This window comes from Panulirus ornatus, chromosome 7 (assembly GCF_036320965.1).
Source record: "Panulirus ornatus isolate Po-2019 chromosome 7, ASM3632096v1, whole genome shotgun sequence".
NCBI lineage: Eukaryota > Metazoa > Arthropoda > Malacostraca > Decapoda > Palinuridae > Panulirus > Panulirus ornatus.
Genome location: NC_092230.1, coordinates 4,307,297 through 4,334,082, shown reverse-complemented (window position 1 = coordinate 4,334,082; position 26,786 = coordinate 4,307,297). Strand labels below are relative to the sequence as shown.

At 41.2% G+C, this 26,786-nt stretch overlaps 1 protein-coding gene and 1 long non-coding RNA gene across 3 annotated transcripts; one reads left to right on the top strand and one right to left on the bottom strand.

Moving 5' to 3' along the window:
• Nucleotides 1-1,044: 1,044 nt before the first annotated feature.
• LOC139749378 (L-proline trans-4-hydroxylase-like) lies at nt 1,045-14,878 on the bottom strand. Of its 2 annotated transcripts, XM_071663164.1 has the most exons (7): nt 14,724-14,878; nt 12,603-12,693; nt 12,225-12,414; nt 11,873-11,967; nt 10,197-10,374; nt 5,610-5,822; nt 1,045-1,198 (listed from the first exon to the last, which is right to left on the bottom strand). In XM_071663164.1, the coding sequence occupies exons 1-7, from the start codon at nt 14,728-14,730 to the stop codon at nt 1,106-1,108; spliced, it is 867 nt and encodes a 288-aa protein (XP_071519265.1). In that variant the 5' UTR covers nt 14,731-14,878; the 3' UTR covers nt 1,045-1,105. The 2 variants fall into 2 exon arrangements, with proteins under 2 accessions (XP_071519265.1, XP_071519264.1); XM_071663163.1 differs by lacking the exon at nt 14,724-14,878 and having other exon boundaries at nt 12,603-14,268.
• LOC139749380 (uncharacterized) lies at nt 10,317-18,232 on the top strand. Its single transcript, XR_011712956.1, has 3 exons — nt 10,317-10,453; nt 17,617-17,769; nt 17,874-18,232. It is a non-coding gene; the product is annotated as an uncharacterized lncRNA (long non-coding RNA).
• Nucleotides 18,233-26,786: the final 8,554 nt, after the last annotated feature.

Sequence of the window (26,786 nt, the reverse complement as noted above, 5' to 3'; positions counted from 1 at the left end):
CAAAGGTTCTGGGAGCGTTGAAGAATGTGTGGAAGGCGAAAACATTATCTCAGAGAGCGAAAATGGGTGTGTTTGAAGGAATAGTGGTTCCAATGTTATATGGTTGCAAGGCATGGGCTATAGATAGGGTTGTGCGGAGGAGGGTGGATGTGTTGGAAATGAGATGTTTGAGGACAATATGTGGTGTGAGGTGGTTTGATCGAGTAAGTAATGAAAGGGTAAGAGAGATGTGTGGTAATAAAAAGAGTGTGGTTGAGAGAGCAGAAGAGGGTGTATTGGAATGGTTTGGTTACATGGAGAGAATGAGTGAGGAAAGATTGACCAAGAGGATATATGTGTCAGAAGTGAAGGAAATGAGGAGATGTGGGAGACCAAATTGGAGGTGGAAGGATGGAGGGAAAAAGATTTTGAGTGATTCGGGGCCTGAACATACAGGAGGGTGAAACGTGTGCAAGGAACAGAGTGAATTAGAACGATGTAGTATACCGTGGTCGACATGCTGTCAATGGATTGAACCAGGGCATGTGAAGCATCTGGAGTAAACCATGGAAAGGTTTGTGGGGCCTGGATGTGGAAAGGGAGCCGTGGTTTTGGTGCATTACACATGACAGCTAGAGGCAGAGTTTGAACGAATGTGGCCTTTGTTGTCTTTTCCTAGCGCTAACTTGCACACGCGGGGGGAGGGGTGTGCCATTTGATGTTTGGTGGGTTGGCGACGGGAATGGATGAAGGCAGCAAGTATGAATAAGTACATGTGTATGTATGTATATGTCTGTGTATGCATATGTATGTATATGTGTGAGTGTGTTTGTGGGCATTTATGTATATAAATGTGTATGTGGGTGGGCTGGGCCATTCTTTCATCTATTTCCTTGCGCTACCTCGCTGATGCAGGAGATAGTGACAAAGTGTAATGAATAGATATTAAAGCATATCTTGTGAAAATGTATACATGTTTGTAGATATAAGAATTTTGTACTGAGTTTTATGGCCCAATTCACATGAAAAAACCATGAAACCTTTGTAACTCAGAAATAAAAGGACTTGTGGCTTTTGGTCTGTTTATTGTGGCAACTTTTTTTGACCCCATCATTGATACATAGCATCACTGATCCCTAGCACGGTCTTCCTCAGCCTTAAGGAACCATTTCCCTTCCACATTGTAGTTCTCACAATCCAGCAGGGCTGAGTTGTCCACCTGATAACAAACAGTAGTAATGATAAGAATGATGGTTATAGTCATAATGATGATATTTCATTTTGTGGCTTGTCCCATGAGAGTGAGAAGCATTCAACAGGATTTCTAGGAAAATCAGGATTTGGAACTTCCAACCCTCAGTATTTCCAGTGAAGAAATGGTCTTCCTCACCCACCTCTATCATCTAAAGGATGGTTGTGGCAGCTTGTTCATACTGATCCCACCCTTGATCAATCAGAGACCACCATATAGATGATGTCATCAACTCAATTGATCCCAGCTGTAATCAATTCAGAATTCTATGGTATCCTGTGCTGTCAAGATGCATACCAAATGCTAGCAGACCTTAGTTGTTTGTTTATGGATAGGAGGTAAATGCGAGGGTCTTGAAGAGTGGGTGAATTTGCAGTCTTTTAGGGGTAGGGGCTTGGAAGGTGGGATAGTTGCCGTTTACTGATAACACAGCTATGATGGCACACTGGAAAGAGAAACTGCAGTAACTGCTGTTTGAATTTATGAAAGTGTGTGGGAAGAGAAAGTTGAGAGTTGATGTATAAGAGTAAGGTTATTTGTTTTAACAAGGGAAAGGGACAGATTGGCTGGAGTGTAAGTTTGAAAGGAAAGAAAATGAGGAAATGGAGTGATTGAGATTCCTGGGAGTGGATAGGCAGTAGAACTGAAGAAAACTATACAACTGTTGAAGAGGTTGAGGTCTTGGGTGTATTGAGCAGTGTATGGAAAGAGTGTAAGGGAAAAAAGATGGCATAGGAGTTTTGATAGTGTATGGATGAAAGGCATGGGCTATAGATGAAAAAATGCAGAATAGGATGGATGTTTTGGAAATGAAATGCTTGAGGATAATGTATGGTGAAAGAAGAGTTGACAGCACAGAATGGTAGGATATGCGAGATGTATAGTAGTAAGAAGACTATGGTTGAGACAGCTGAAGAAGTGCTGAAATGGTTTCTACATATGGAAAGGATAAGTGAGGAGAGGCTGACTAATAAGGAATATGTGTCAGAAGTGAAGGAGAAAAGTAGAAGAGAAAGGCCGAATTGGAGATGAATGTATGAAGTGAGAGGTACTTTAAGAGATCATGGCTTGAACATGCAGGTGTTGTGAAGCTTACACGGGGTAGAGCTTACTGCAGCAATTTGGTACACAAGGGGTGATGTGCTGTCAGTGGGCCCTCAGATCATCATACCCTATACCAAAGGATCTTAGCATCCTTCTAGGTCAAACTTCACAAAGACCAAAGTATGTAGTATTGCCAGCTGTGTGGTTTGCACTGAAGCAGGTGATCCCACTGTGAAATGTATTTATCATGGCAGTTTGTTCAAAACACATATGCCTTGGAGAGATGCTCTGTGGTTATTGGCACTTAACTATGCAGGTGTGTTAAAAAACAAACAAACTGATATTTCCTCAGTTTGTATTCTTAATCCTTTTAAAGGTATGAATTTTCAAGGTCTACAGGATGATCACCCTGTAGACCTTGAAAATCCAGTTATTCTAAACCCTTTAGCTGATTATGACACCAGCAATGTCACTAGATCAGTCTTAATTGCTAATACTAAGAACTTTAGTTTGTCCCAAGGAAACTTTAAAGTCCATCCTATCATTAACCAATCATTATGAGAGAATTGACAAAAAACAGGAATATGAGAGGTTGTCCCTGATGCACCTAGCTACCCAGATTAACCTCCCGCCTCACAAACCTCCTTTAACCACTCTTTGTTTTATGGTTACTGTCGGTTAGGCCAGTGTGTTGTCTAGTTTGGTAGATGCTGGACAGTACTTCTATTGTGATGTTGAGATTTAAATAACTTTATTAAGTAATGGCACCTGATGAGGTGGATTGTCTCCACAAAACATGTCGTGCCACATATATAGAAAAATTACATGTTAAATAGAATTATATGAACTCTTATTGAAGTGCAATTTCACCTTCATCATGGACTAGTGAGATCGTCATATTCCTTGCACGCCTCTCACCCTCCTGTATTTTCAGACCCAGATCGCTCAAAATCTTTTTCACACCAAACTGGAGGTGGAAGGATGGAGTTAATAAGAATTTGAGCGATCATGGCCTGAACATACAGATGGTGAGAGGCATGCAAGGAATAGAGTGAATTGGAACAATGTGGTATACTGAGGTTGATGTGCTTTCAGTGGACTGGACCAGGGCATGTGAAACGTCTGGGGTAAACCATGGAAAGGTCTGTGGGGCCTGGATGTGGATAGAGGACTGTGGTTTCAGTGCGTTACACGTGACAGCTAAAGACTGCATGTTAAAAAATGTGGTCTTTTTTTTTGTCCATTTTCCTGGTGCTACCTTGTTGAAGCAGGGGTTAGTGATGCTGTTTCCTGTAGGTTGGGTAGTGCCAGGAATGGATGAAGGCAAGCATGAATATGTACATGTGTATATATGTATGTGTCTCTGTATGTATGTGTATTTATTGTGTATATGTTGCTATGTATGTGTGTGTATGGGCGTTTATATATATACATATATATTTGTTTATGGATGAGGTTGTTAGGGAGGTGAATGCAAGAGTTTTGGAAAGAGGGGCAAGTATGAAGTCTGTTGGAGATGAGAGAGCTTGGGAAGTGAGTCAGTTGTTGTTCGCTGATGATACAGTGCTGGTGGCTGATTGATATGAGAAACTGCAGAAGCTGGTGACTGAGTTTGGTAAAGTGTGTGAAAGAAGAAAGTTAAGAGTAAATGTGAATAAGAGCAAGGTTATTAGGTACAGTAGGGTTGAGGGTCAAGTCAATTGGGAGGTAAGTTTGAATGGAGAAAAACTAGAGGAAGTAAAGTGTTTTAGATATCTGGGAGTGGATCTGGCAGCGGATGGAACCATGGAAGCGGAAGTGAATCACAGGGTGGGGGAGGGGGTGAAAATCCTGGGAGCCTTGAAGAATGTGTGGAAGTCGAGAACATTATCTCGGAAAGCAAAAATGGGTATGTTTGAAGGAATAGTGGTTCCAACAATGTTGTATGGTTGTGAGGCGTGGGCTATGGATAGAGTTGTGCGCAGGAGGGTGGATGTGCTGGAAATGAGATGTTTGAGGACAATATGTGGTGTGAGGTGGTTTGATCAAGTAAGTGATGTAAGGGTAAGAGAGATGTGTGGAGATAAAAAGAGCATGGTTGAGAGAGCAGAAGAGGGTGTTTTGAAATGGTTTGGTCACATGGAGAGAATGAGTGAGGAAAGATTGACCAAGAGGATATATGTGTCGGAGGTGGAGGGAACGAGGAGAAGTGGAAGACCAAATTGGAGGTGGAAAGATGGAGTGAAAAAGATTTTGAGTGATCGGGGCCTGAACATGCAGGAGGGTGAAAGGCGTGCAAGGAATAGAGTGAATTGGAACGATGTGGTATACCGGGGTCGACGTGCTGTCAGTGGATTGAATCAGGGCATGTGAAGCGTCTGGGGTAAACCATGGAAAGTTGTGTGGGGCCTGGATGTGGAAAGGGAGCTGTGGTTTCGGGCATTATTACATGACAGCTAGAGACTGAGTGTGAACGAATGGGGCCTTTGTTGTCTTTTCCTAGCGCTACCTCGCACACATGAGGGGTGAGGGGGATGTTATTCCATATGTGGCGAGGTGACGATGGGAATGAATAAAGGTAGACAGTATGAATTATGTACATGTGTATATATGTATATGTCTGTGTGTGTATATATATGTGTACATTGAGATGTATAGGTATGTATATTTGTGTGTGTGGACGTGTATGTATATACATGTGTATGGGGGTGGGTTGGGCCATTTCTTTCGTCTATTTCCTTGCGCTACCTCGCAAACGCATGAGACAGCGACAAAGCAAAATCATGTAATAAAAAATATGTATACAAATGGATGGGCCATTCTTTGTCTGTTTCCTGGTGGCACCTCACTGGCTTGGGAAACGGTGATCGAGTATAATAAAATATGTGTGTGTGTGTGTGTGTGAACTCTAGTACAGATAAGACGAAGGAACTATTTATCTATCAGCTCCAAGGAGAGGGTAAACAGCTGGATGGGCTCTAAGCCAGTTGCCCAAGATTGGAATTCTGGTGGACTTGTGAATGACTCTTTAAGATAAAAACATTTACATCTGTACCATGGGAGAGGGGGTAAGTTGGTCTCTTTTAGAGTTGGAAGGTTCTTGAAGATGCTGTACTCCCTTCCCTGCCAGTGAAGATACAGCCTCATCAAGGCAATTGCTGTTGCTTTTTTAGTACTTGGCTCAATAGGCTTTTCTTCATTTTCATTTAACCAAGAAACCCATGAGCTCATGATTATAGATCCTCAGTGCTGCATCACTCATTCATGTAGAAATCTTTTCATGATGATTAACAATCAAGAATTATAATAATGATATTCTTTTTGCTGATAAGAAACTTTATGAAAGAGTGATTACCTTCGGAAGAGGAATGTAGTCTGGATGAGGCGTGTAGCGTGGATGGTCAGGTGTCATATACGACTTGTTGTGGCACTGGTTGTAGGCTATGACATAAGACCACCGACGCTCATGAGTGTTATTTGGAGTGGAGCAGTGAAGCAAGTTGCTAGAGAAGTAGAGGGCATCCCCAGCCTTCATCTCCATCGTTACATGGTCCAGGCGCTTCTTACCCTACCCATCAAAACAAAAGCTTATTGTTCATAATGTCTCCTGTTTCAAGAGCATATTGATGAAGGTAAAACTTAACATTTATATTTTACTGTATCAGAGCTTAGAACATGTAAAATAGTTTTTAGGTTGTCTGTGAAGTACTGCTAATTGCAAGGGGTCACATAATTCATTAAAATTCAGTTAAATAAATGTTTTTTTGTTAAGAACTATCATTGCTTGAAGAATGAGTTTTACATGAATTCTGTCAGGTGAGTAATATTAAGATATGATGTTCTAAGTGATAGATATCAGCTTTCCTTACAGAAAGTGCAAGTGATTTCTGATTTGCAATAGATATAGCTAGGCTTCATGAGGTGATGTAATTTTTTTTGTGATGACAGATGTTATGCCTCCTCCATATTGCACTGTGTACCTGCACTCTTTCTGCCATGGTTGCAGTAACAGGTAAGTTAATTACCTTAAGGTAAATGCTTTTGTAGATAATTAATTTAGGTACCATCCACAGGAAATTAATATTCCTGACAAACCTTTACATTCCATAAAGATTAGATACCTGTATCACCCAGGGCACTATTTTAGCTATCAGTCTAATACACAGGAAGACAAAAAGACTTTTCTTCTTAACTGATTATTGTTTCCTGTGTCAGTGAGGTAGTGCTAGGATAATCCATTTTCTAGCTGTCATGTGTAATGCACCAAAACCACAGCTCCTTATCCACATCCAGGCCCCGCAAACATTTCCATGGTTTACCCTGGACGCTTCACATGCCCTGGTTCAGCACTTTGACAGCACATTGACCCCAATATAACACAATATCCCAATTTATTCTATCCCATGCATGCCTTTCACCCTCCAGCATCTTCAGACTCTGATTGCTCAAAATCTTGTTCACTCCATCCTTCCAGCTTCAACTTGGTCTCCCTGTTCTCCATGTTCCCTCTACTTCTGACGCACATCCTCTTTGTCAACCTTTCCTCACCGCTTCTTCCCATATATCCAAACTATTTCAATACACCCTCTTCTGCTCTCTCAACCACACACTTTTTATTACCCACGTCTCTCTTACCCTCTTATTACTTAATTGATCAAACCATCTCACACCACATATTGTCCTCGAACATTTCATTTTCAACACCTCCACCCTTCTCCACACAGCCTTATTGCAACCATATAATATTGTTGAGACTACTATTCCTTCAAACACAGCCATTTTTGCCCTCCCCAATAATGATCTCTCTATTCATAGATTCCTCTGCTCCCAAAACCTACACCTCATCACCCACTTCACCCCTCACCGTTTCCATGGTTCTGTTCACTGCCATGTCCACTCCTGGATATCTAGAACACTTAACTTCCTCTACGTTTTCTCCATTCAAACTCACTCCCCAACTAACCTGTCCATCAAACCCTGCTAAACCTAATAACATTGCTTTTATTCACATTTACTCTCAACTTCCTCCTTTCACACACTCTTCCTAACTCAGATCCCAACCTGTGCAGTTCCTGATTTGAATTAGTCACCATTGCTGTATTATCAGAAAACAATGACTGACTCACATTCCAGGCCGTCTCATCCCCCACAGAATGCAGACTTGCTCCTCTTTCCAAGACTCTTGAATTTGCTTACATCACCGCCCAATCCATAAACAAACTGAATAACAGTGGTGATATCATACACCCCTGTGGAAGACCAGCCTCCCCTTGGAACCATTCATCCTCCTCTTTTCCAACTCATACACATGCCTTACACCCCTGATAAAACTTCTCATTGCTTCTAACACCTTTTTTCCCACACTATATTCTTAAGACTTTCCAAAAGGCATCTCTATCAACCCTAACATATGTCTTCTCCAGATTCATAAATGGCACATACAAATCTGTTTCTCAAAATATTTCTCGCACACATTCTTTAATGCAAACACTTGATCCACTCTTCCTATACCACTTCTGGAACTGTGCTGCTCCCCCAGTCTGATGCTCTGTACATGCCTTCACCCTCTGAATCATTATCCTCCCATATAACGTACAAGGTATACTTAACAAACTTTTACCACTGTAGTTTGAACACTCACCTTTATCCCCTTTGCCTGTATACAGTGGCACTACACATGCATCCTGCCAATCCTCAGACACTTCACCATGATCCGTACATACACTAAAAATCCTTAACAATCAAACAACAACATGGTCACCCCCCTTTCTTAATAAATTCAACTGCAATACCGTCCATTTCAGCCATGTTGCCACATTTTGTATTATTTAAGGCTTTCACCACCTCTTCTCCTTTCACTAAACTATTCTTGAAAACTCTCTCACTTTGCAAACACCCTGACCCAAACGGTTAAATTACAAGAGCACTGAATAGCCTTAGAAGCTCCAGTGCTTGGCTTATATGCTTAGATTTTATAATCCAATCCAAACACTTTATATCTGCCACCTTAACACCAAACACGGAAAAGGGATTCAAAATACTCGCTCCATCTCCTCCTTACTTATCACTTCACCTTTTCCCCCTACACTAATGTTCCTATTAGTTACCTTTTTTTCACATATAAACTTTCATCCAAAACAATCCCTTAAAGTTTACTGATACTTGCTCAACCCAAATCTCATTTGTCCTCTTTTTCAACCCCTGCACCTTCCTCTTGACCTTTTGCTGCTTTCTCTTATTCATCTCCCAGTCATATGTACTCCTTCCTGTAAGTACCGCCCTAAACGCCCTTTTTTTTGTTTTTCATAAGCAATTTTACATCTTTATCCCATCATTTACTAACCTTTGTAATCTGCTCGCCTCCCACCTTTTTCATGCCTCTTGAATCTCTCATGCCATGCTAACACTGCTTCCTTTGATACCTAACATTCCTCATCCACTTCCCATGCTTCATGTACTCTCACCTTTTGCCATCTACACACAATCTCCCCTGCTATTTCTCCACAAAAGTCTCTTCAAGTTCACCACTTTTGCTCTTCTCACAAACATTGCTACCTCTTTTCCAAAAACCTATACAAATCTTCACCCTCACCTGCTCAAGATAGTGATCCCACATCTCACCCGCTGCCCCTCTCAGCACAAAATACTTGTCAATAAAGATTTGATAAATAGTATGTAAACACATTGGTCAGGTTAAGAAACAAATATTGCCCATAACCTACAATGTTCTTTCCATATACATGAGATGGTGAAATTGTTGACAAGTGAGAGTTATAAGCATTTAACAATACTTTCCCAACACAGGATGACATGAGTGAGGCTTAGAAAGGTTGAGGGTGGAAAGGCATATATGCTCTGTGATTGACTGTGAAAAGCATCATGATGCTTCAGGTGGTCTTGCTCATACTTTATTCTCAGGAGCTTCAAATGTGTTAAGAAAAAGATAAAGAAATCGCTAAATTGTTATGATACGATTACGAAATTTTTTCATCCCAAGAAATCAGGTTAAATGTTTAAGGACAAATGGAAAGTGCTTGGCAACGGTGGATAGATATAGCTTGAAAGGACTGGTAGTTGTGGATTGAGAATTTAAGGTTAATGAAGTAGTGGACGGAAAGCTGGCATGGTAAGCAGCAATGGGGACACAAAACGTCAGGCAACGGGGAAGTTGTCATTTTTCAAAATGTTCTTTTACCCAGGAAAATAGGTAAAGCTTTCAGGAAGTAAACGTGATGTGAAAATGTGTAAAATTCAAATGTAAACATATCAGCTTTTGTAAAATCAGAGGCCAATTTCAGACATAAGCATTGTTAAAAGGTTCATGCAAATGTTCAAATTGTGTCATGATGGTTAAGGGATAATTTGATTTTGATTCCATGGTTTGAGTCGTGACATCATGTTCCCTTATTCAAAACAGTTTAATGAAAATTATTGTTCGATGTATTGTTGCCTATGTTCCTAAGTTGAATAGAGAAAGAAAAGATACGAATGCAGTTCATAGAGAAACTACATACGATGTGTATGCATTTGTGTAATTAATACAGCATTTATAGTCACTATGTAATGTATGGGAAGGGAGTTTTACCTTCGTGAGACCCCGTGAGCATCATATTGTGTATTAGTGAAGTTTTAGGTACATATTGATTCACGAATAAAAGAAAATCATCTGAGTCACATCGATCATGTGTATATGCCACAGACTGATGCCCGCCAACTCCTACACATTCGTATGTAGAAGGAAACAATTAGCCAGATTTTGTAATCTTGACAACAAACTATTACATAAGCCTGTGTGTGTGTGCACAAAACAGGGAGAATCATGGATAATTAGAACACATGAAAATCAGTATACGCCACATGTGAGGTATCAAAATTAAAGGCGGAATTTTAGATTCCTGTTGTGAAGAATCTCCTCCCTCCCTCCTTGCATTGTGAGGCTTACCTCTTCCACTCTCTCCAGGTCGGCTTGCAGCTGCTTGCCTACCACCTTGTGGTCCACTCGGCCCATTCTGTGGGAGCCCCGAAGCACTTGCAGGCACCCGTTCTCCTTGGTGCAGTCGTCCACGGCGATGAAGACCGAACCGGTGTCAGGATAGAGGTAACCCCAGTTGTAGAAGTACCTGTAGACGAAGGCGAGCAGATCCACCACATAACTAGTGACTCTCCACATATAGATACACCAACGGTATAGACATAATGGTAAATACTGCCATGGGTGTATGTAGTATGTTGGTAGTATGTTGATATGACATTAATATGTAGTTAAAAACTCCATAGAAAATGGTAGGTGGCTGTTAGGTGATGTGTTTTGAAATGTCATTCAGGGTCATGTATGATCTGACTCCTTGGCTTGTGGCTAACCCAAATGTACAATGGTTGGTCACTAGACGTGTACATCTAGTAAGGATTTGCTTAAATGATATTTTAATTTTTTTATTTTGCTTTGTTGCTGTCTCCCACGTTAGTGAGGTAGCGCAAGGAAACAGATGAAAGAATGGCCCAACCCACCCACATACACTTGTATATACATACACATCCACACACGCAAATATACATACCTATACATCTCAACGTATACTTATATATACACACACAGACATATACATATATACAAATGTACATAATTCATACTGTCTGCCTTTATTCATTCCCATCCCCACCCCGCCACACATGAAATAACAACCCCATCCCCCCTCATGTGCGCGAGATAGCACTAGGAAAAGAGAACAAAGGCCACATTCGTTTAAACTCAGTCTCTAGCTGTCATGTAATAATGCACCGAAACCCCAGCTCCCTTTCCACATCCAGGCCCCACAGAACTTTCCATGGTTTACCCCAGACGCTTCACATGCCCTGGTTCAATCCATTGACAGCACATCGACCCTGGTATACCACATCGATCCAATTCACTCTATTCCTTGCACGCCTTTCACCTTCCTGCATGTTCAGGCCCCAATCACTCAAAATCTTTTTCACTCCATCTTTCCACCTCCAATTTGGTCTCCCACTTCTCCTCGTTCCCTCCACCTCTGACACATATATCCTCTTTGTCAATCTTTCCTTACTCATTCTCTCCATGTGACCAAACCATTTCAAAACACCCTCTTCTGCTCTCTCAACCACACTCTTTTTATTACCACACATCTCTCTTACCTTATTATTACTTACTCGATCAAACCACCTCACACCACATATTGTCCTCAAGCATCTCATTTCCAGCACATCCACCCTCCTCTGCACAACTCTATCCATAGCCCATGCCTTGCAACCATATAACATTGTTGGAACCACTATTCCTTCAAACATAGCCATTTTTGCTTTCAGAGATAATGTTCTCGACTTCCACACATTCTTCAATGCTCCCAGAACTCTCGCCCCCATCCCCCACCCTATGATTCACTTTCGCTTCCATGGTTCCATCCGCTGCCAAGTCCACTCCCAGATATCTAAAACACTTCACTTCCTCCAGTTTTTCTCCATTCAAACTTACCTCCCAATTGACTCAAATGATATTAAATGGATTTCCTCCGAAGGACATTCAAGCCTTCGTACACTGGAAGAAAATGATTATTGTGGTTAGGATATTCTCACGTGAAAGATAGAATTCCAGTAGCCTACCCATAGTCTTGGTGCCATTCAAACGAGCCAGGGCTCTTGGGTCCCTTCATCAATACCTTGCTGCTGAAGTGGTACACCTCGTCACCGTCCATAAGCTGGCGGAATCGGAGCGTAAGAGCAAATGTGATACATGTTGGGCCTCCCTGCCACTCCCTGATCCCTCATGAAATGCTGACATGCGTCACTTTTGTAATGTTTAATGGTATAAACATTGAGGAAAACGAGCTTACTACTTTTTTGTTAATGAACAAGAGGAAAGTGAGCTTAATACTTTTTTGTTAATGAACACTGATTTTTTTTATTTTAGTGTAAATCTTTTTCTTGCATTTATATAGGCACTTAATAGGAATACCTTCTCCATTGTGCCTGCAATCTTGTGCATGCTGGCCAGCGTCCCAGTGATGTCGCTGCCAGCGTAGAACCACAGCATCATTTGCGTCTCTTTCATGTCCCCGTCGGCCGTGGCATAGGCGTTCTCTTGCATCTGTGGGCTCTCCAGGGCTCGGCGGAGCTTCTGGATCTCCTTTGCGTTCAGCACCTGCCTGAAGGAGTGATTTTGTTTAGACACTGAAATACAGGAAGTGGGGATGGCGGCATCTCATCTCCCACCCATTTTTAGTGGCATTCTGCAGCACATAGGATATACCAGAGTTTTGGGTTCATTCTTCCTAATCCTTTGCGATGATAATAATGACTAACTAGGGCAAGGTTTGCACGCAGGAGTACCTACCTGAGGAGGATGTAGCCGTTGGTGTCGAAGGCCTTCTTCACATCTGGTGTCACGGAGAAAGATGACCCGTCGTAGGTGAAGACTGAGGTCTCTGAGGAGAGAGAGATATATATCATCAGTTCCCTGACTTGACCTTTCAAGTATGTTGCCTGAGCCGCCTCTTGAGGGTATTCCTTGACCTTTCAAGTGCGTTGCCTGAACTGCTTCTTGAGGTGCCAGAACAGAACCTGCGGTACTCCACTGCTGACTTCAGTCTCAAATTTCTGAAATGATTCCTTCGCTTGTTTTGACAGACATTTTTATAAAGGGAAAATTCTCTTTATTACTGTCTGGTGATTCAGCTTCCTAATCAGCCTCCCATGCGGTGTAGTGTTAATAGCATTCAGCTAGCCTTCTCTGTTTTCTAAGACAGATTTCACTAGCGTAGAAATCCAAGAGGTTGGCTTCATATGCCCTCCTTGATGTGTCCCGCTGAGGTAATGCCCCCTTTGTATAAAGTCATCCATTTAGTTTTTGATTATCTTCCCCAGAAACTTACTGACCACACTCATCAGAGGTCTGTGCCTCTTTCATAGACAGGCATCAAGATCGTCCCTTTTCCACTTCCTCGGCATTTTGCTATTCTACTGTAAGATTTGGAACTATTTCAAGAGGTCTCTGTATCATACGTACAGACAGCTTCAGCATATACATATAGCGAAGCCTATCAGGATCGGAAGCCTTGTAAGGATCAAGATCACTTAGTAGTGTTCTTTTAGCCTTTTCTTTTTATCTTAGTGCATTCTAAAGCCTTCCCATTCCATCTCAGTGGTGTTCGATTCCCTGGTGTATCTCTCGCTGTGGAAACCCTTTGGAACTCGTTACTCAGTTTCTCATATATTTACATCAGTCTATATGATTCTTGCATTTAAGTCTCTTCGTCGAGTAGTTGCTATGTTTCTAACAATCGACTCCAGCTGAGTCTGTGGAAAAGTTTTAGATTTTCTCTTCTGTGTCCACAATATTCTTTTCAAAGGTTTTTGTTCCTCTCTCTCCACTCATCAACCTCCGATGTTGCCACACCACAGTCTTAACTCATAAAGCACCAGTGTTGCTGCCATATCGGTCAATCATGACCCAGTGGACACCAAAATGTCCACACAACAAGCAGTCGCCGTTGTAGCCAGGCAAAGGTGTGACAGGCTGGCATTATCTTAATTCGAGACTCCAGTGGGGACTGTGGGAGTAAAGCCCACTGTGGAGACTTGGGAGGAGAGTGACTCCACTGGGGACTTGGAAGGTGTACCCTCATTACAGACTTGAGGTACAGTGCTTCCAGTGGAGCCAGTCCAGCCACATTACCTATATTAGGCACTCTGGACGGCAGGCCTTTGCTGGAGTAAAGACTTCCCTTCCAGATTTGGTTCGTGAGGTGTCTGTGGGCACTTCCTTGTATAGGTTTAGGACGAAGTGTTCTCATTCGGAGCCGAAGTTAGGATGGTGATAGTGTGGCCTGTGAGGTCATGGGCTGAGGAGGCTTCTAAGATGTCTTGGCTGCGGTCGACTTGGGAAATGGACTCGACTGTCTCATTGGCAACTTAGGCCAGGGCACTCCTCCCTAGAGCGAGCAAGTGGTAGACATTTGCTGCCATTTAGTCATTGATGGGCGAACGTGTTTCCCCGTTGACTGAAACACGTGAGTGATGGGGATGATAAGTGTTATCTGTGACCTTGAGGCAACCGGTGCTGCTATTCTGTGTACTTTTTCAAGAACTTATCTTATCTGGTGTACTCCTCTGGGTCAGCTGGCCCGCCCTGTTGCCTAGCCAGTCATGATAATGTTGCAAGTCCCTACCACCGAAAAACACTTGCAGGCTCTGGCATCGTTAAAGGCTCCATGTCTGTACCGCAGTAATCAGTTACCTTTTTTTCCCCACTTTAAACCAAATGGTAAAAATTACACCATTTCATATGTAGTTATATACAACTGCATCGAACGGTGACTACTTATGATAATGTCACTGGATACGAACAGGCCATAACTACACGCACCTCACACTAAATGCATCAACCATTCAAGATTCATTACAGATGAAAGACAAACAATAAAAAAAGCAAGACACCCTTGTTGTCAAGCAGTACCTGCCATTGCTGAGGGAGTAGGTAGCTTAGCTGATGTTATCAGGGAGAGAGACACCCGCCGACTGGCTGGCTCCCCGTACAGAATCGGCTACATATTAAACCTGTGGCTGTTGTCCCTGAGTCTTTTGACTGAAGGGATGGGTTGTAGGGGGTTCAGGAGTGTGGCAGGTTATTGCCAGAGAAGTTATCAACAGACCACCAAGAGGAGAGTAGATAGCAGCCATGCAGAACCTCAAATTCAGCCGAGCTTCATGTTCTTGTGTGCAGTTTGAGAGGATGATTATACCTTAACCTGGGGGTGGTAGAGGCAGTAGATGGTGGTAATACCTTAACATGGGAGTGGTAGAAACAGTAGATGATGGTTATACCCTAACATGGCAGTGGTAGAGACAGTAGATGGTGGTTATACCTTAACCTAGGAGTGGAGACAGTAGATGGTAGTTATATCTTAACCTGGGAGTGGTAGATACAGTAGATGGTAGTTATACCTTAACCTGGGAGAATAGAGACAGTAGACAAGTGTTTATACCTTAACCTGGTAGTGGTAGATACAGTAGATGGTGGTTATACCTTAACCTGGGAGTATTAGCAAGATCCCAATCCTACGGTATCTTACCTATTTTTACAGAAGCATCAGGCAGTAACAAAAGGGATAACATGAAAACACTGACCCAAATCTCTTTAATATTCTTGGATGATTACCATCAGGATTAGGTGATTTTGCTATTCTCAAGTAAGCTATTTTACCCACAACAATCTCTTCAGTAGCCATAGCTAAATTAAAGGGCTCTTTGATGTTCAGTTTCTACACAACAGGTGGATTGATATTAGTTGAGCCCAAATGTCATAAAACTGAGTTTCCCAGCCTTATCATTGTCTGAAGATGCTGTGTTGGCCTTCTCATACTGATTAGCATTGTCCATGGCATGATCAAGCATATCACTCTGGATAGAAGTTTTGTTTTTCCTACAGTTGCACCTTATTATTTCGTTTAGATATTTTAGATTGTACGTAGAAGTTGGTAGGCAGCCCTCAACCAGTTAGGTATATTACCGGTACTACCTGCCTGAGTATCGGGAGTGCACCAGCACTTCAGGGGTTGTCAAGTTGCACTCCTATAACCTAGATGGTTGTCTTTTCTCTCTGCCTTACAAACACATGGACTACTGGCATTCTGTCCACAAAATACAATATCTCCTTGTCATACATAACACTTAAATCACGGCTCATGATTTGAAACTTTCATTTTTCTGCGGTGAGCACTGTGCGCTAGCCCTGTCTTTTGGCAGTATGAGGGGACATTTGGCCATGAGTATTAGGTAGAAGTAGTAGATAGTAGCAATAGGTAGAAGTATTCAGTAGGAATTAGGTAGGAGTCTTTGCACACATTGCACTAGAGTTGCCCTCTGCCAGTGGCCTGTTAAGGGTGAGGCACTATAGGCTAAGAAACGACCCTGGAGTTCATTAGTTATGGAGGCTATTGCCATGGCCACCTCTTGAGGGAGTTCCAGTTGGAACAGGCATCAGAGTTAGAGATAAGTATTTCCTTTACACCATTCTTTGGAATCTTCCTCTTCAGAGATCTGACTTTGTTCTTAAAGTGTACTTACCTCTTGAGAGTAATCTCAATTTCATTGTACTTTTCCCAATTTCAGTCTAGTTTTCGAACCAAAGGTCTTTGAGAAAAGATAGTTAATTTGCTTCACTTGTCCTGACATTATTAAAAATTATGGGGATTTGTCTACCTACAACAGCGGTCAGTATGTAAATTACTAAGGCTAAATGCTGCTTCCAGATCAATGGACAGAAATACTGTTTGTCATGTAATCTCCCTCGTCCGAATTTGATATTTTCAATGTTATATCAGATGTTATATTTTAAGAGAATTGTAGGATAGCATGATCACTTTTGTCCAGTTTTCTTGTAATCTAAATACATCCTTCTCCTCAATTGAATTCAAGTCCATTACATATTCCTCATTGTTCATTGTGAAACAAGATGGTGTAGTCAATATGCTGATACCTGGAACTGATCCTTCAAGTATGTTAGTTATTGGTGGGATTCCACTCTCCATTGCTACCTGTTCTCTTATTTATAATCTAGGGTGAATCAAAATCTGCCATCAATAGTATTGAATTGACTCTTAGATTAGGAACATTACCCATAATATGGACAGATTATTGTTCTCTGCAGAACTTTTAGAACTTTTGTAAAAAATTCCAAATAGTAATGATTTAGCCTCATCAATTCCAATCTTTGCCTATACTTTTTCCTAATATTCCTGTATTAGGCTCTAACTCCAAGACTAAGATTTAATACTTTTTTGGCCTCTGACTTTTACAGTGAAATATTTGAGTTATAAAGTTCATATTCTGTTAGACATGCAACTTACACTGATTTGTTTTGCTTCATCAACTGTTAAGGGTTTCTGATCCATGGGTTTTATTCTTTGTCAAAATTCACTTCATTTGAATCAAATGTGAATCTGCTCTATTAAACACCTAAAAGAGGAATGATTAGTCTGACTGAGCAGTGTTTATCTTACCAGTAGGTTTGTGCCAAGCACATGAACATTTATTGTGTGATGTCTTTTCCTTGCAGTGCTTTACCATCAAGTAATCTTACATTTTATTGTCTTACTCACATAGCCTTGGGAGCAATGCTTTTAGCTATTTGGTGGGGATTTTTCGAGATCAACAGCATCTCCTCATAAGTGTTCAAAGCAAAAATCAATGGCCATTATAGATTAGATGTCTTCCCCAGTCTTATGATACTGTCAAAATGGTTACTGACATTATTCCTCTTTACTTTACTGCATGTAAGTCTCCAAATTCTTCCTCGTCGGAGTTTCCTTTCCTTTTCATCATTTACTGTACTTTTCTCTACGTTATAGATTGTTTCGTCGTGTCTTGATGGCAGGTCAGAGCATGGTGACCTCACTTGATCTAGTGATAATAATCATCCCTAGAAAAATGAGTCTGGTGCCCCAGCCTACAACCTGCAAAATTACTCCTCAATATCCATACTTGATGTTCAGCAGTGGCAGGTCAGTACACACTGTTGTAATTATAGTGCAAAGAGGGGAGGGTCAGATCACATATCTACCCTTCACCTACAAGTATCTTGCATCTACAACTATCTGTCTTGCAGGCACTACAGCATGGAGAGAGAGAGGATCGAAGCCTGGGATGTTCGACTTTGGTGGCCTGCCTCACGTACCAAAGACTCTTAATGAAAGAAGGAAAGCTGGTTGAAACGCATGTTGATCACTGTTCGCTTTAATTATGTGGGAGCTCAACAGATGACGCTGATCACTACTGCGTATGTTGTGTATTTACACAAAGTTTAACATGAGATTTGAGAAGCATCAGGACGAAGACAGCTGTGTGCAGTATGCAAATGACAGAGAAAAAAGAAATTAAGAACTTGTTCATGTGTTTCCAAAGGATATAGAAATAAAGTACTTATGGCTGTGAATATATATATATGTGTATATATATATATATATATATATATATATATATATATATATATATATATATATATATATATATATATATATATATATATATATATATATATATATATATATTTTTTTTTTTTTTTTTTTTTCATACTATTCGCCATTTCCCGCATTAGCGAGGTAGCGTTGAGAACATAGGACTGGGCCCTTGAGGGAATATCCTCACCTGGGCCCCTTCTCTGTTCCCTCTTTTGGAAAATTAAAAAAAAAAGTGAGAGGGGAGGATTTCCAGCCCCCCGCTCCCTCCCCTTTTAGTCGCCTTCTACGACACGCAGGGAATACGTGGGAAGTATTCTTTCTCCCCTATCCCCAGGGATAATATATATATATATATATATATATATATATATATATATATATATATATATATATATATATATATATATATATATATATATATATTTTTTTTTTCATACTATTTGCCATTTCCCGCATTAGCAAGGTAGCGTTAAGAACAGAGGACTGAGCCTTTGAGGGAATATCCTCACTTGGCCCCCTTCTCTGTTCCTCTTTTGGAAAATTAAAAAAATGAGAGGGGAGGATTTCCAGCCTCCTGCTTCCTCCCCTTTTAGTCGCCTTCTACGATATATATATATATATATATATATATATATATATATATATATATATATATATATATATCATACTTAACTGCTGTTTCCCACATCAGCAAGGTAGCGCGTAAACAAGACAAAAAATGGCTCAACCTCCCACACACAAAATTGTAAACATAAACCCCCATATACATACATATACATATAATCACATGTACATATTCAAACTTGCTGCCTTCATCCATTCCCGTCACCAACCCGCCACACATAATTTCTTCCTCCAGCGAGGTAGTGCCAGGAAAAGACAAAAAGGCCACATTCGCTCACACTCAGTCTCCAGCTGCCACATGTAATGCACCGAAACCACAGCTCTCCATCCACATCCAGGCCCCACAGACCCTTCCATGGTCCACTCCAGACGCTTCACATACCTTGGCCTAGATTAGTGACACCACGCCGACCCCGGCACACCACATCGTTCCAATTCACTCCATTCCTTGCACGCCGTTTTTCACCCCCCTGCATGTTCAGGCCATAATCAATTAAAATCTTTTTCTCTTGCTTTTCCTTGTCCCCTCTACCTCTGACACTCATCCTCATTGCCAATCCCTCCCCACTCATCGTCTCCATGCGTCCAAACAATTTCAACACACCCTCCCCTGCTCCCCCAACCACACTCCATCCATCACCACACATCTCTCTTACCCTGAATGAGTGTTCAAATTACAGAGGCATAAATTTGCTGAGTATTCCTGGGAAATTATATGGGAGCGTATTGATTGAGAGGGTAAAGGCATGCACAAAGCATTAGATTGGGGAAGAGCAGTGTGGTTTCAGAAGTGGTAGAGAATGGATGGATCAGGTGTTTGCTCTGAAGAATGTATATGAGAAATACTTAGAAAAACAGTTGGATTTGTATGTAGCATTTATGGATCTGGAGAAGGCATAGTTGATAGAGATGGTTAGTGGAAGGTTTTAACAGTATATGGTGTGGGAGGTAAGTTGCTAGAAGCAGCAAGAGGTTTTTACCAAGGATGTAAGGCATGAGTACGAGTAGGAAGAGAGGAAAGTGATTGGTTGCCAGTGAATGTCAGTTTGTGGCAAGGGTGCATGACGTCTCCATGGGTGTTTAATTTAATTTGTTCATGGATGGGGTGGTTAGGGAGGTGAATGCAAAAGCTTTGGAGAGAGGGGCAAATATGCAGTATGTTGTAGATGAGAGGGCTTGGGAAGTGTGTCAGTTGTTGTTAGCTGATGATATGGTGCTGGTGGGTGATTCGGGTGAGAAACTGCAAACTGCAGAAGTTGGTGACTGAGTTTGGTAAAGTGTGAGAAAAAAGAAAGTTGAGAGTAAATGTGAATAAAAGCAAGGTTATTAGATTCAGTGGGGTCGAAGGGCGGGTTAATTGGGAGGTGAGTTTGAATGGAGAGGGGCTGGGGGAGGTGAAGTGTTTTAGATGTCTGGGAGTGGACTTGGCAGTGGATGGAACTATGGAGGCGGAGGTGAGTCACGGGGTGGGGGGGGAGGTGAGGGTTCTGGGAGCGTTGAAGAATGTGTGGAGGGCGAGAACGTTGTCTGGGAGAGCAAAGGTGGGTATTTGTGAAGGAATGGTGGTTCCAGCAATGATGTGAGGCGTGGGCTGTCGATAGGGTTGTGCGGATGAGGGTGGATTTGTTGGAGGTGAGGTGTTTGAGGATGTGTGGTGGTTTCGAGTATATTATATATATATATATATATATATATATGAAATGATCACAATTTAGTGCGTGATCATGTTTCATTTCCCCATGGACTCGTAGGAATATACATACATACATATATACAGGGGTTGACGCGCTGTCAATGGATTGAATTGGGGCATGTGAAGCATCTGGGTAAACCAATAAAAGTTTTGTGGGAGCTAGATGTGGAAAGGGAGTTGTGGTTTTGGCGCATTACACATGACAGCTAGAGACTGAGCGTGAACAATTGTGGCCTTTTTTTTTTAATCTTTACCTAGCGCTACCTCGCACGCAGGGGGGGAGGGGGGTGGTTTCATGTGTGGTTGGGTAACAACGGGAATGGATTAAGGCAGCAAGTATAAATATGCACGTGTACTTGTGTTTATGTATATACATGCGTATGTGGGTGGGTTGGGCCATTCTTTCGTCTGTTTACTTGCGCTCCCTCGCTTATGCGTTAGACAGTGACTGAGTATAATGAATAATAAAAAAATAGATTTATTCATATTTAACTGTTGTCTTCCGTGTTAGTGAGGTAGCGCAAGGAAACAGACGAGGAATGGCCCAACACAGACAATATTATTCCAGGGGATAGGGAAGAAAGAATATTCCGTGTGTGTTGTAGAAGGCAAATAAAAGTGGAGGGAGTGGGGGCTGGAAATCCTCCCATTTTTACTTTTCAAAAAACAAAACGGAGGGTATATTCTCATTTGTCCCCATTCTCTAAGGCTCAGTCCTCTGTTCTTAATGCTACCTTGCGACTATGCATAAAAGAAGAAAATATATAAACAATATAGGTAACTTTAGACACCAAAAAAAATCTATGAATTTTTTCTTTTGAGATTTAATCATGATATTCATGGCTACACAAATGTTGTATGAATTATGTGAAACAGATGTCATGTGCTAATTTTTATTATACCTTTTATGTTTTTTTTTTTTTTTTTATTATTATTGCATGGGCAAGTTTTGTTTTTTATGAATTTGTTCTTATACTGTTACTCTGCATATTCTGTCATTTTATCTATATTTTGAATACATGTAAAAAAAAAAATACTGCCTTATATATTCATAAATTCTGCAGTTCAAAGTGGACGATTTTTGTAATGTTTTAGAAATATATCACATTGCATTTATTGTTAGTTCCAGGCTTTTGTATTTTTGTACTAATTTATGGTATCAATAAAACAAAATCTTACTTTATTCATTTCCTCCCCTTGATCACTGAATTCATGAAAATAGAATATGCAATGCTTATTTAAGAATATACAGAATTATAGATACAAGTATATCAGACCCACTTATAATAAAAGCACATATATATATATATATATATATATGTACATCTTGATTTTTTTTCAAACAACACAGTCTACATAGAATTAAAAGTGCATTAGCCATTTATAATATAAATACCTCTGAACAATACCAACATTGTGGATCATATTTATTTGAATTTTAAGCGCTATATATTTAAAACTATATTTTCACATACAATCAATACATGGTGCTATATAAGATAGTATTCTTCCATATTGGTAAATCTGGTACTTTCCTTTCACACATAGTCTTCAATATGTGAGCAAAGACCCTACCTACGAACAGCAGGATATAACCCACTTTTACCAATACAGACCTCCTTATTGTTGTGAACCCTGCAAGAAATGTCACAACACCTTATTGTTCTGAACAATAAGGTGTTGTGACATTTCTTGCAGGGTTTGTGTAGCTCCATCCCTAAAAGGCTTTATTTTCTCACATTCTACAACATAAGTGTTCTAATTTGTGTTCAGAATTTTGACCACAAATTTTACAATGCACATGATTAACATCTCCAGACATGCCGAAATGCCTATAGTACCTATAGCCTAGCCTTAGTCTAAGAATTGCAACATCTTGTCATCTGCTGATCTTATTACTTTCACCATATACATATTTTACTTACACATTTCACTGTGATGGAAAATTTTTCTACTTGTGATTATCTGAACTTGTCTTCATGCTTCAAAGATGTCTATTGGTACCTTTTTAAAGCTTTAAGGCTTTTAAAGAACAATCCACTGTTATTTTCAACATCACCCTTGAAAAGTGCAAGTTGTGCCAAAGCATCAGCTTTGTCATGGTCAAGGAGCCCCATGTGAGGGGAAAATCCATAACAGTTTGATTTGAATCCCTTGAACAATAATGTTGGAATACTTGTCTCAAGCTTCAGAGACCAGCATGTTACATTCTGTACTTGGTGTTTAAGGGGAAGAAGTGGAGATAAAGCATCATTAATTGTCTTTAGGAGTGATTTCTACCAGCTCAAGAGCTCTTTACACCTTGTCACTTTATGTCTATAGACACCTTTGCTCCTTCTGTGTATACACCTTGTATACATCTCGGTAAACACTTTGCTTATTTCTATCCATACACACATTGCCCTACAGGTATCTAGAGACAGAGAGAAAGCAGCAAGCTGTCTACAGACAGAAACTGACAAGGAGTCTGCAGGCAACTTTGGAGTGGCAGAGGCAGTAAATGGGAGGGTAGAGACAGTAGATGGTGGTTATACCTTAACATGGGAGGGTAGTGCGAGTATTTGGTGGTTACATCTTAACATGGGAGGTTAGAGACAGAAGATGGTGGGAGTGGTAGAGACAGTATAATGTGGTTATACCTTATCCTGAGAAGGTAATAACAGTAGATAGTGGTTATACTTTAACGTGGAAGAGTAGATGGAGGTTATACCCTAACCTGAGAGTGCTAGAGACAGTAGATGGTGGTTATACCTTAAGCTGGAAGTGGTAGAGACAGTAGATGGTAGTTATACCTATACCTAGGGTGGGAGAGACAGTTGATGGTGGTTATATCTTAACCTGGGAGTGGCAGATACAGTAGGGTGTGGTTATACCTTAACTTAGGAGAAATAGAGACAGTAGATTGTAGTAATACCTTAATCTGGGAGTGGTTTAGACACTAGATAGTTATACATTAACATGGGAGAGTAGAGACATTATTTGATGGTTATACCCTAACCTTGGAGTGGTAGAAACAGTAAAGGTGGTTCTTTCTTAACCTGATGGTAGTAGAGACAGTAGATGGTGGTTATACATTAATTTCAGAGGGTAGAGACATTATGTGGTGGTATACTTTAACCTGGGAGTGGTAGAAACAGAAGAGTGTGGTTATAACGTAACCTGGAAGTAGTAGAGAAAGTAGATTGTGGATATGCCGTAACATCAGAGTGCTAAAGACAGATAATGGTGGTTATACCATAACCTGAGAGGGAAGGCTCAGTATGTGGTGATTATACCTTAACGTGGGAGTGTCAAGACAGTACATGGGTGTTATACCATAACATGGGAGGGTAGAGATAGTATATGGTGGTTATACCTTAACCTGGGGGTGGTACAGACAGTATATGGTGGTTATACTTTAAGCTGGGTGTGGTAGAGACAGTAGACGGTGGTTGTACTCTAACCTAGGAGTTGTAGATAGAGTGGATTGTGGCTATGACTTACTCTGGGCATGAGAGAAAGTGTATATGGTGGGTGTATCTTTATATGAGAGGGTAGAGACAGTAGTGGTTATACCTTAACCTGATGCTGGTAGAGTCAGTAGATGGTGGTTATAACAACCTAGGTGAGTAGAGACAGTAGATGGTGGATATGCCTTAACCTGAGAGTGGTAGAATAGAGTGTGGTTATACTTTAGCCTGGAAATGGAAGAGACAGTAGATGGTGGTTCTATCTTTACCTGGGAGTGGTAGACAGTAGGTGGCAGTTATGCCTTAAAATGGGAGCATAGAGACAGTATATAGTGGTTCTACCTTAACCTGGGAGTGGCAGAGACAGTAGATGGTGGTTATACCATAACTTGGGAGGGTAGAAAAAGTATGTGGTGGTTATGCTTTAACATGATGGTGGTAGGGACAGTTGATGGTGGTTATATCTTAACCTGTTGGTGGTAGAGAGAATACATGGGTGTTATACCTCAGGCTGGGAGGGCAGAGACAGAAGATGGTGGATATGCCTTAATCTGGGAATGGTATAGACAATGTATTGTGGGTATAGCTTAACCTGGGAGACAGAGACAATAATGTGTGGTTATACTTTAATCTAGGAGTTGTAGAGACAGTAGATGGTAGTTTTACCTTAACCTGGAAGTGGCAGAGACAGTAGGTGGGGGTTATACCTTAACACACAGTGGATTGTGGGTATACCTTAACCTGGGAGTGGTATAGACAGTTGATTCATGTTATACCTTAAACCAGGATTGGTATAGAGACAATAGATGGTTGTACCTAAACATGGGAGGGAAGGCAGTTTATGGTGGAAGGTTATAAGAGTATATGGTGTGGGAGGCAAGTTGCTAGAAGCAGTGAAAAGTTTTTATCAAGGATGTGAGGCATGTGTACGAGTAGGAAGAGAGGAAAAAGATTGGTTCCCAGTGAATGTTGGTTTGCGGCAGGGATGCGTGATGTCTCCATAGTTGTTTGATTTGTTTATGGATGGGGTTGTTAGGGAAGTGAATGCAAGAGTTTTGGAAAGAGGGGCAAGTATGTAGTCTTTTGTGAATGAGAGGGCTTGGGAAGTGAGTTAGTAGTTGTTCGCTGATGATACAGCACTGATGACTGAGTTTGGTAAAGTGTGTGAAAGAAGAAAGCTGTGAGTAAATGTGCATAAGAGCAAGGTTATTAGGTTCAGTAGGGTTGAGGGACAAGTCAATTGGAAGGTAAGTTTAAATGGAAAAAAATGGAAGAAGTGAAGTGTTTTAGATATCTAGGAGTGGATTTAACAGCGGATGGAACCATGGAAGCAGAACTGAGTCACAGGGTGGGGGAGGGGGCAAAGGAGGGAGCATTGAAGAATGTGTGGAAGGCGAGAACATTACTTGGAAATCAAAAATGGGTATGTTTGAAGGAATAGTGGTTCCAACAATGTTATGTGGTTGTGAGGCATGGGCTAGAGATAGGGTTGTGCGAAGGATGGTGGATATGAGATGTTTGAGGACAATATGTGGTGTGAGGTGGTTTGATCGAGTAAGTAATGAAAGAAAAAGAGAGAGATGTGTGGTAATAAAAAGAGTGTGGTTGAGAGAGCAGAAGAGGGTGAATTGAAATGGTTTGGTCACATGGAGAGAATGAGTGAAGAAAGATTGACAAAGAGGATGTATGTGTCAGAGGTGGAGGGAACGAGGAGAAATGGGAGCCCAAATTGGAGGTGGAAGGATGGAGTGAAAAGGATTTTAAGCGATCGGGGCCTGAACATACAGGAGGGTGAAAGGTGTGCAAGGAATAGAGTGAACTGGAATGATGTGGTATACCGGGGTCGACGTGCTGTCAATGGATTGAACCAGGGCATGTGAAGCGTTTGGGGTAAACCATGGAAAGTTTTGTGTGGCCTGGATGTGGAAAGGGAGCTGTGGTTTTGGTGCATTACTCATGACAGCTAGAGTCTGAGTGTGGACGAATGTGGCCTTTGTTGTCCTTTCCTAGCACTACCTCACATGCAAGCGGGGGAGAGGGTATCATTTCATGTGTGGCGGGGTGGCGAAGGGAATGGATGAAGGCAGCATGTATGAATATGTGCATGTGTATATATGTATATGTCTGTGTATGGGGATAGGGGAGAAAGAATACTTCCCACGCATTCCTCACGTGTCGTAGAAGGCGACTAAAGGGGATGGGAGTGGGGGGCTAGAAACCTTCCCCTCCTTGTACTTTAACTTTCTAAAAGGGGAAACAGAAGAAGGAGTTACACTAGGAGTGCTCATCCTCCTCGAAGGCTCAGATTGGGGTGTCTAAATGTGTGTGGATGTAACCAAGATGAGAAAAAAGGAGAGAGAGGTAGTATGTTTGAGGAAAGGAACCTGGATGTTTTGGCTCTGAGTGAAATGAAGCTCAAAGGTAAGGGGGAAGAGTGGTTTGGGAATGTCATGGGATTAAAGTCAGAGGTTGGTGAGAGAACAAGAGCAAGGGAAGGAGTAGCACTACTCCTGAAACAGGAGTGGTAGGACTATGTGATCAAGTGTATGAAAGTGAACTCTAGATTGATATGGGTAAAACTGAAAGTGGATGGAGAGAGATTGGTGATTATTGGAGCATATGCACCTGGGCATGAGAAGAAAGGTCATGAGAGGCAAGTGTTTTGGGAGCAGCTGAGTGAGTGTGTTCGTACTTTTGATGCACAAGACTGAGATATAGTGACAGGTGATTTGAATGCAATGGTGAGTAATGTGGCAGTTGAGGGAATAATTGGTGTACATAGGGTGTTCAGTGTT

Excerpts from the sequence above, each read along its gene's own strand:
- LOC139749378 (XM_071663163.1), bottom strand. The coding sequence starts at position 12,718 with ATGATATATATCTCTCTCTCCTCAGAGACCTCAGTCTTCACCTACGAC. Across the intron at positions 12,415-12,602 it reads AACGGCTACATCCTCCTCAG|GCAGGTGCTGAACGCAAAGG; the intron begins GTAGGTACTCCT and ends TCACTCCTTCAG. Across the intron at positions 10,375-11,872 it reads GAATGGCACCAAGACTATGG|GTACTTCTACAACTGGGGTT; the intron begins GTAGGCTACTGG and ends CTTCGTCTACAG.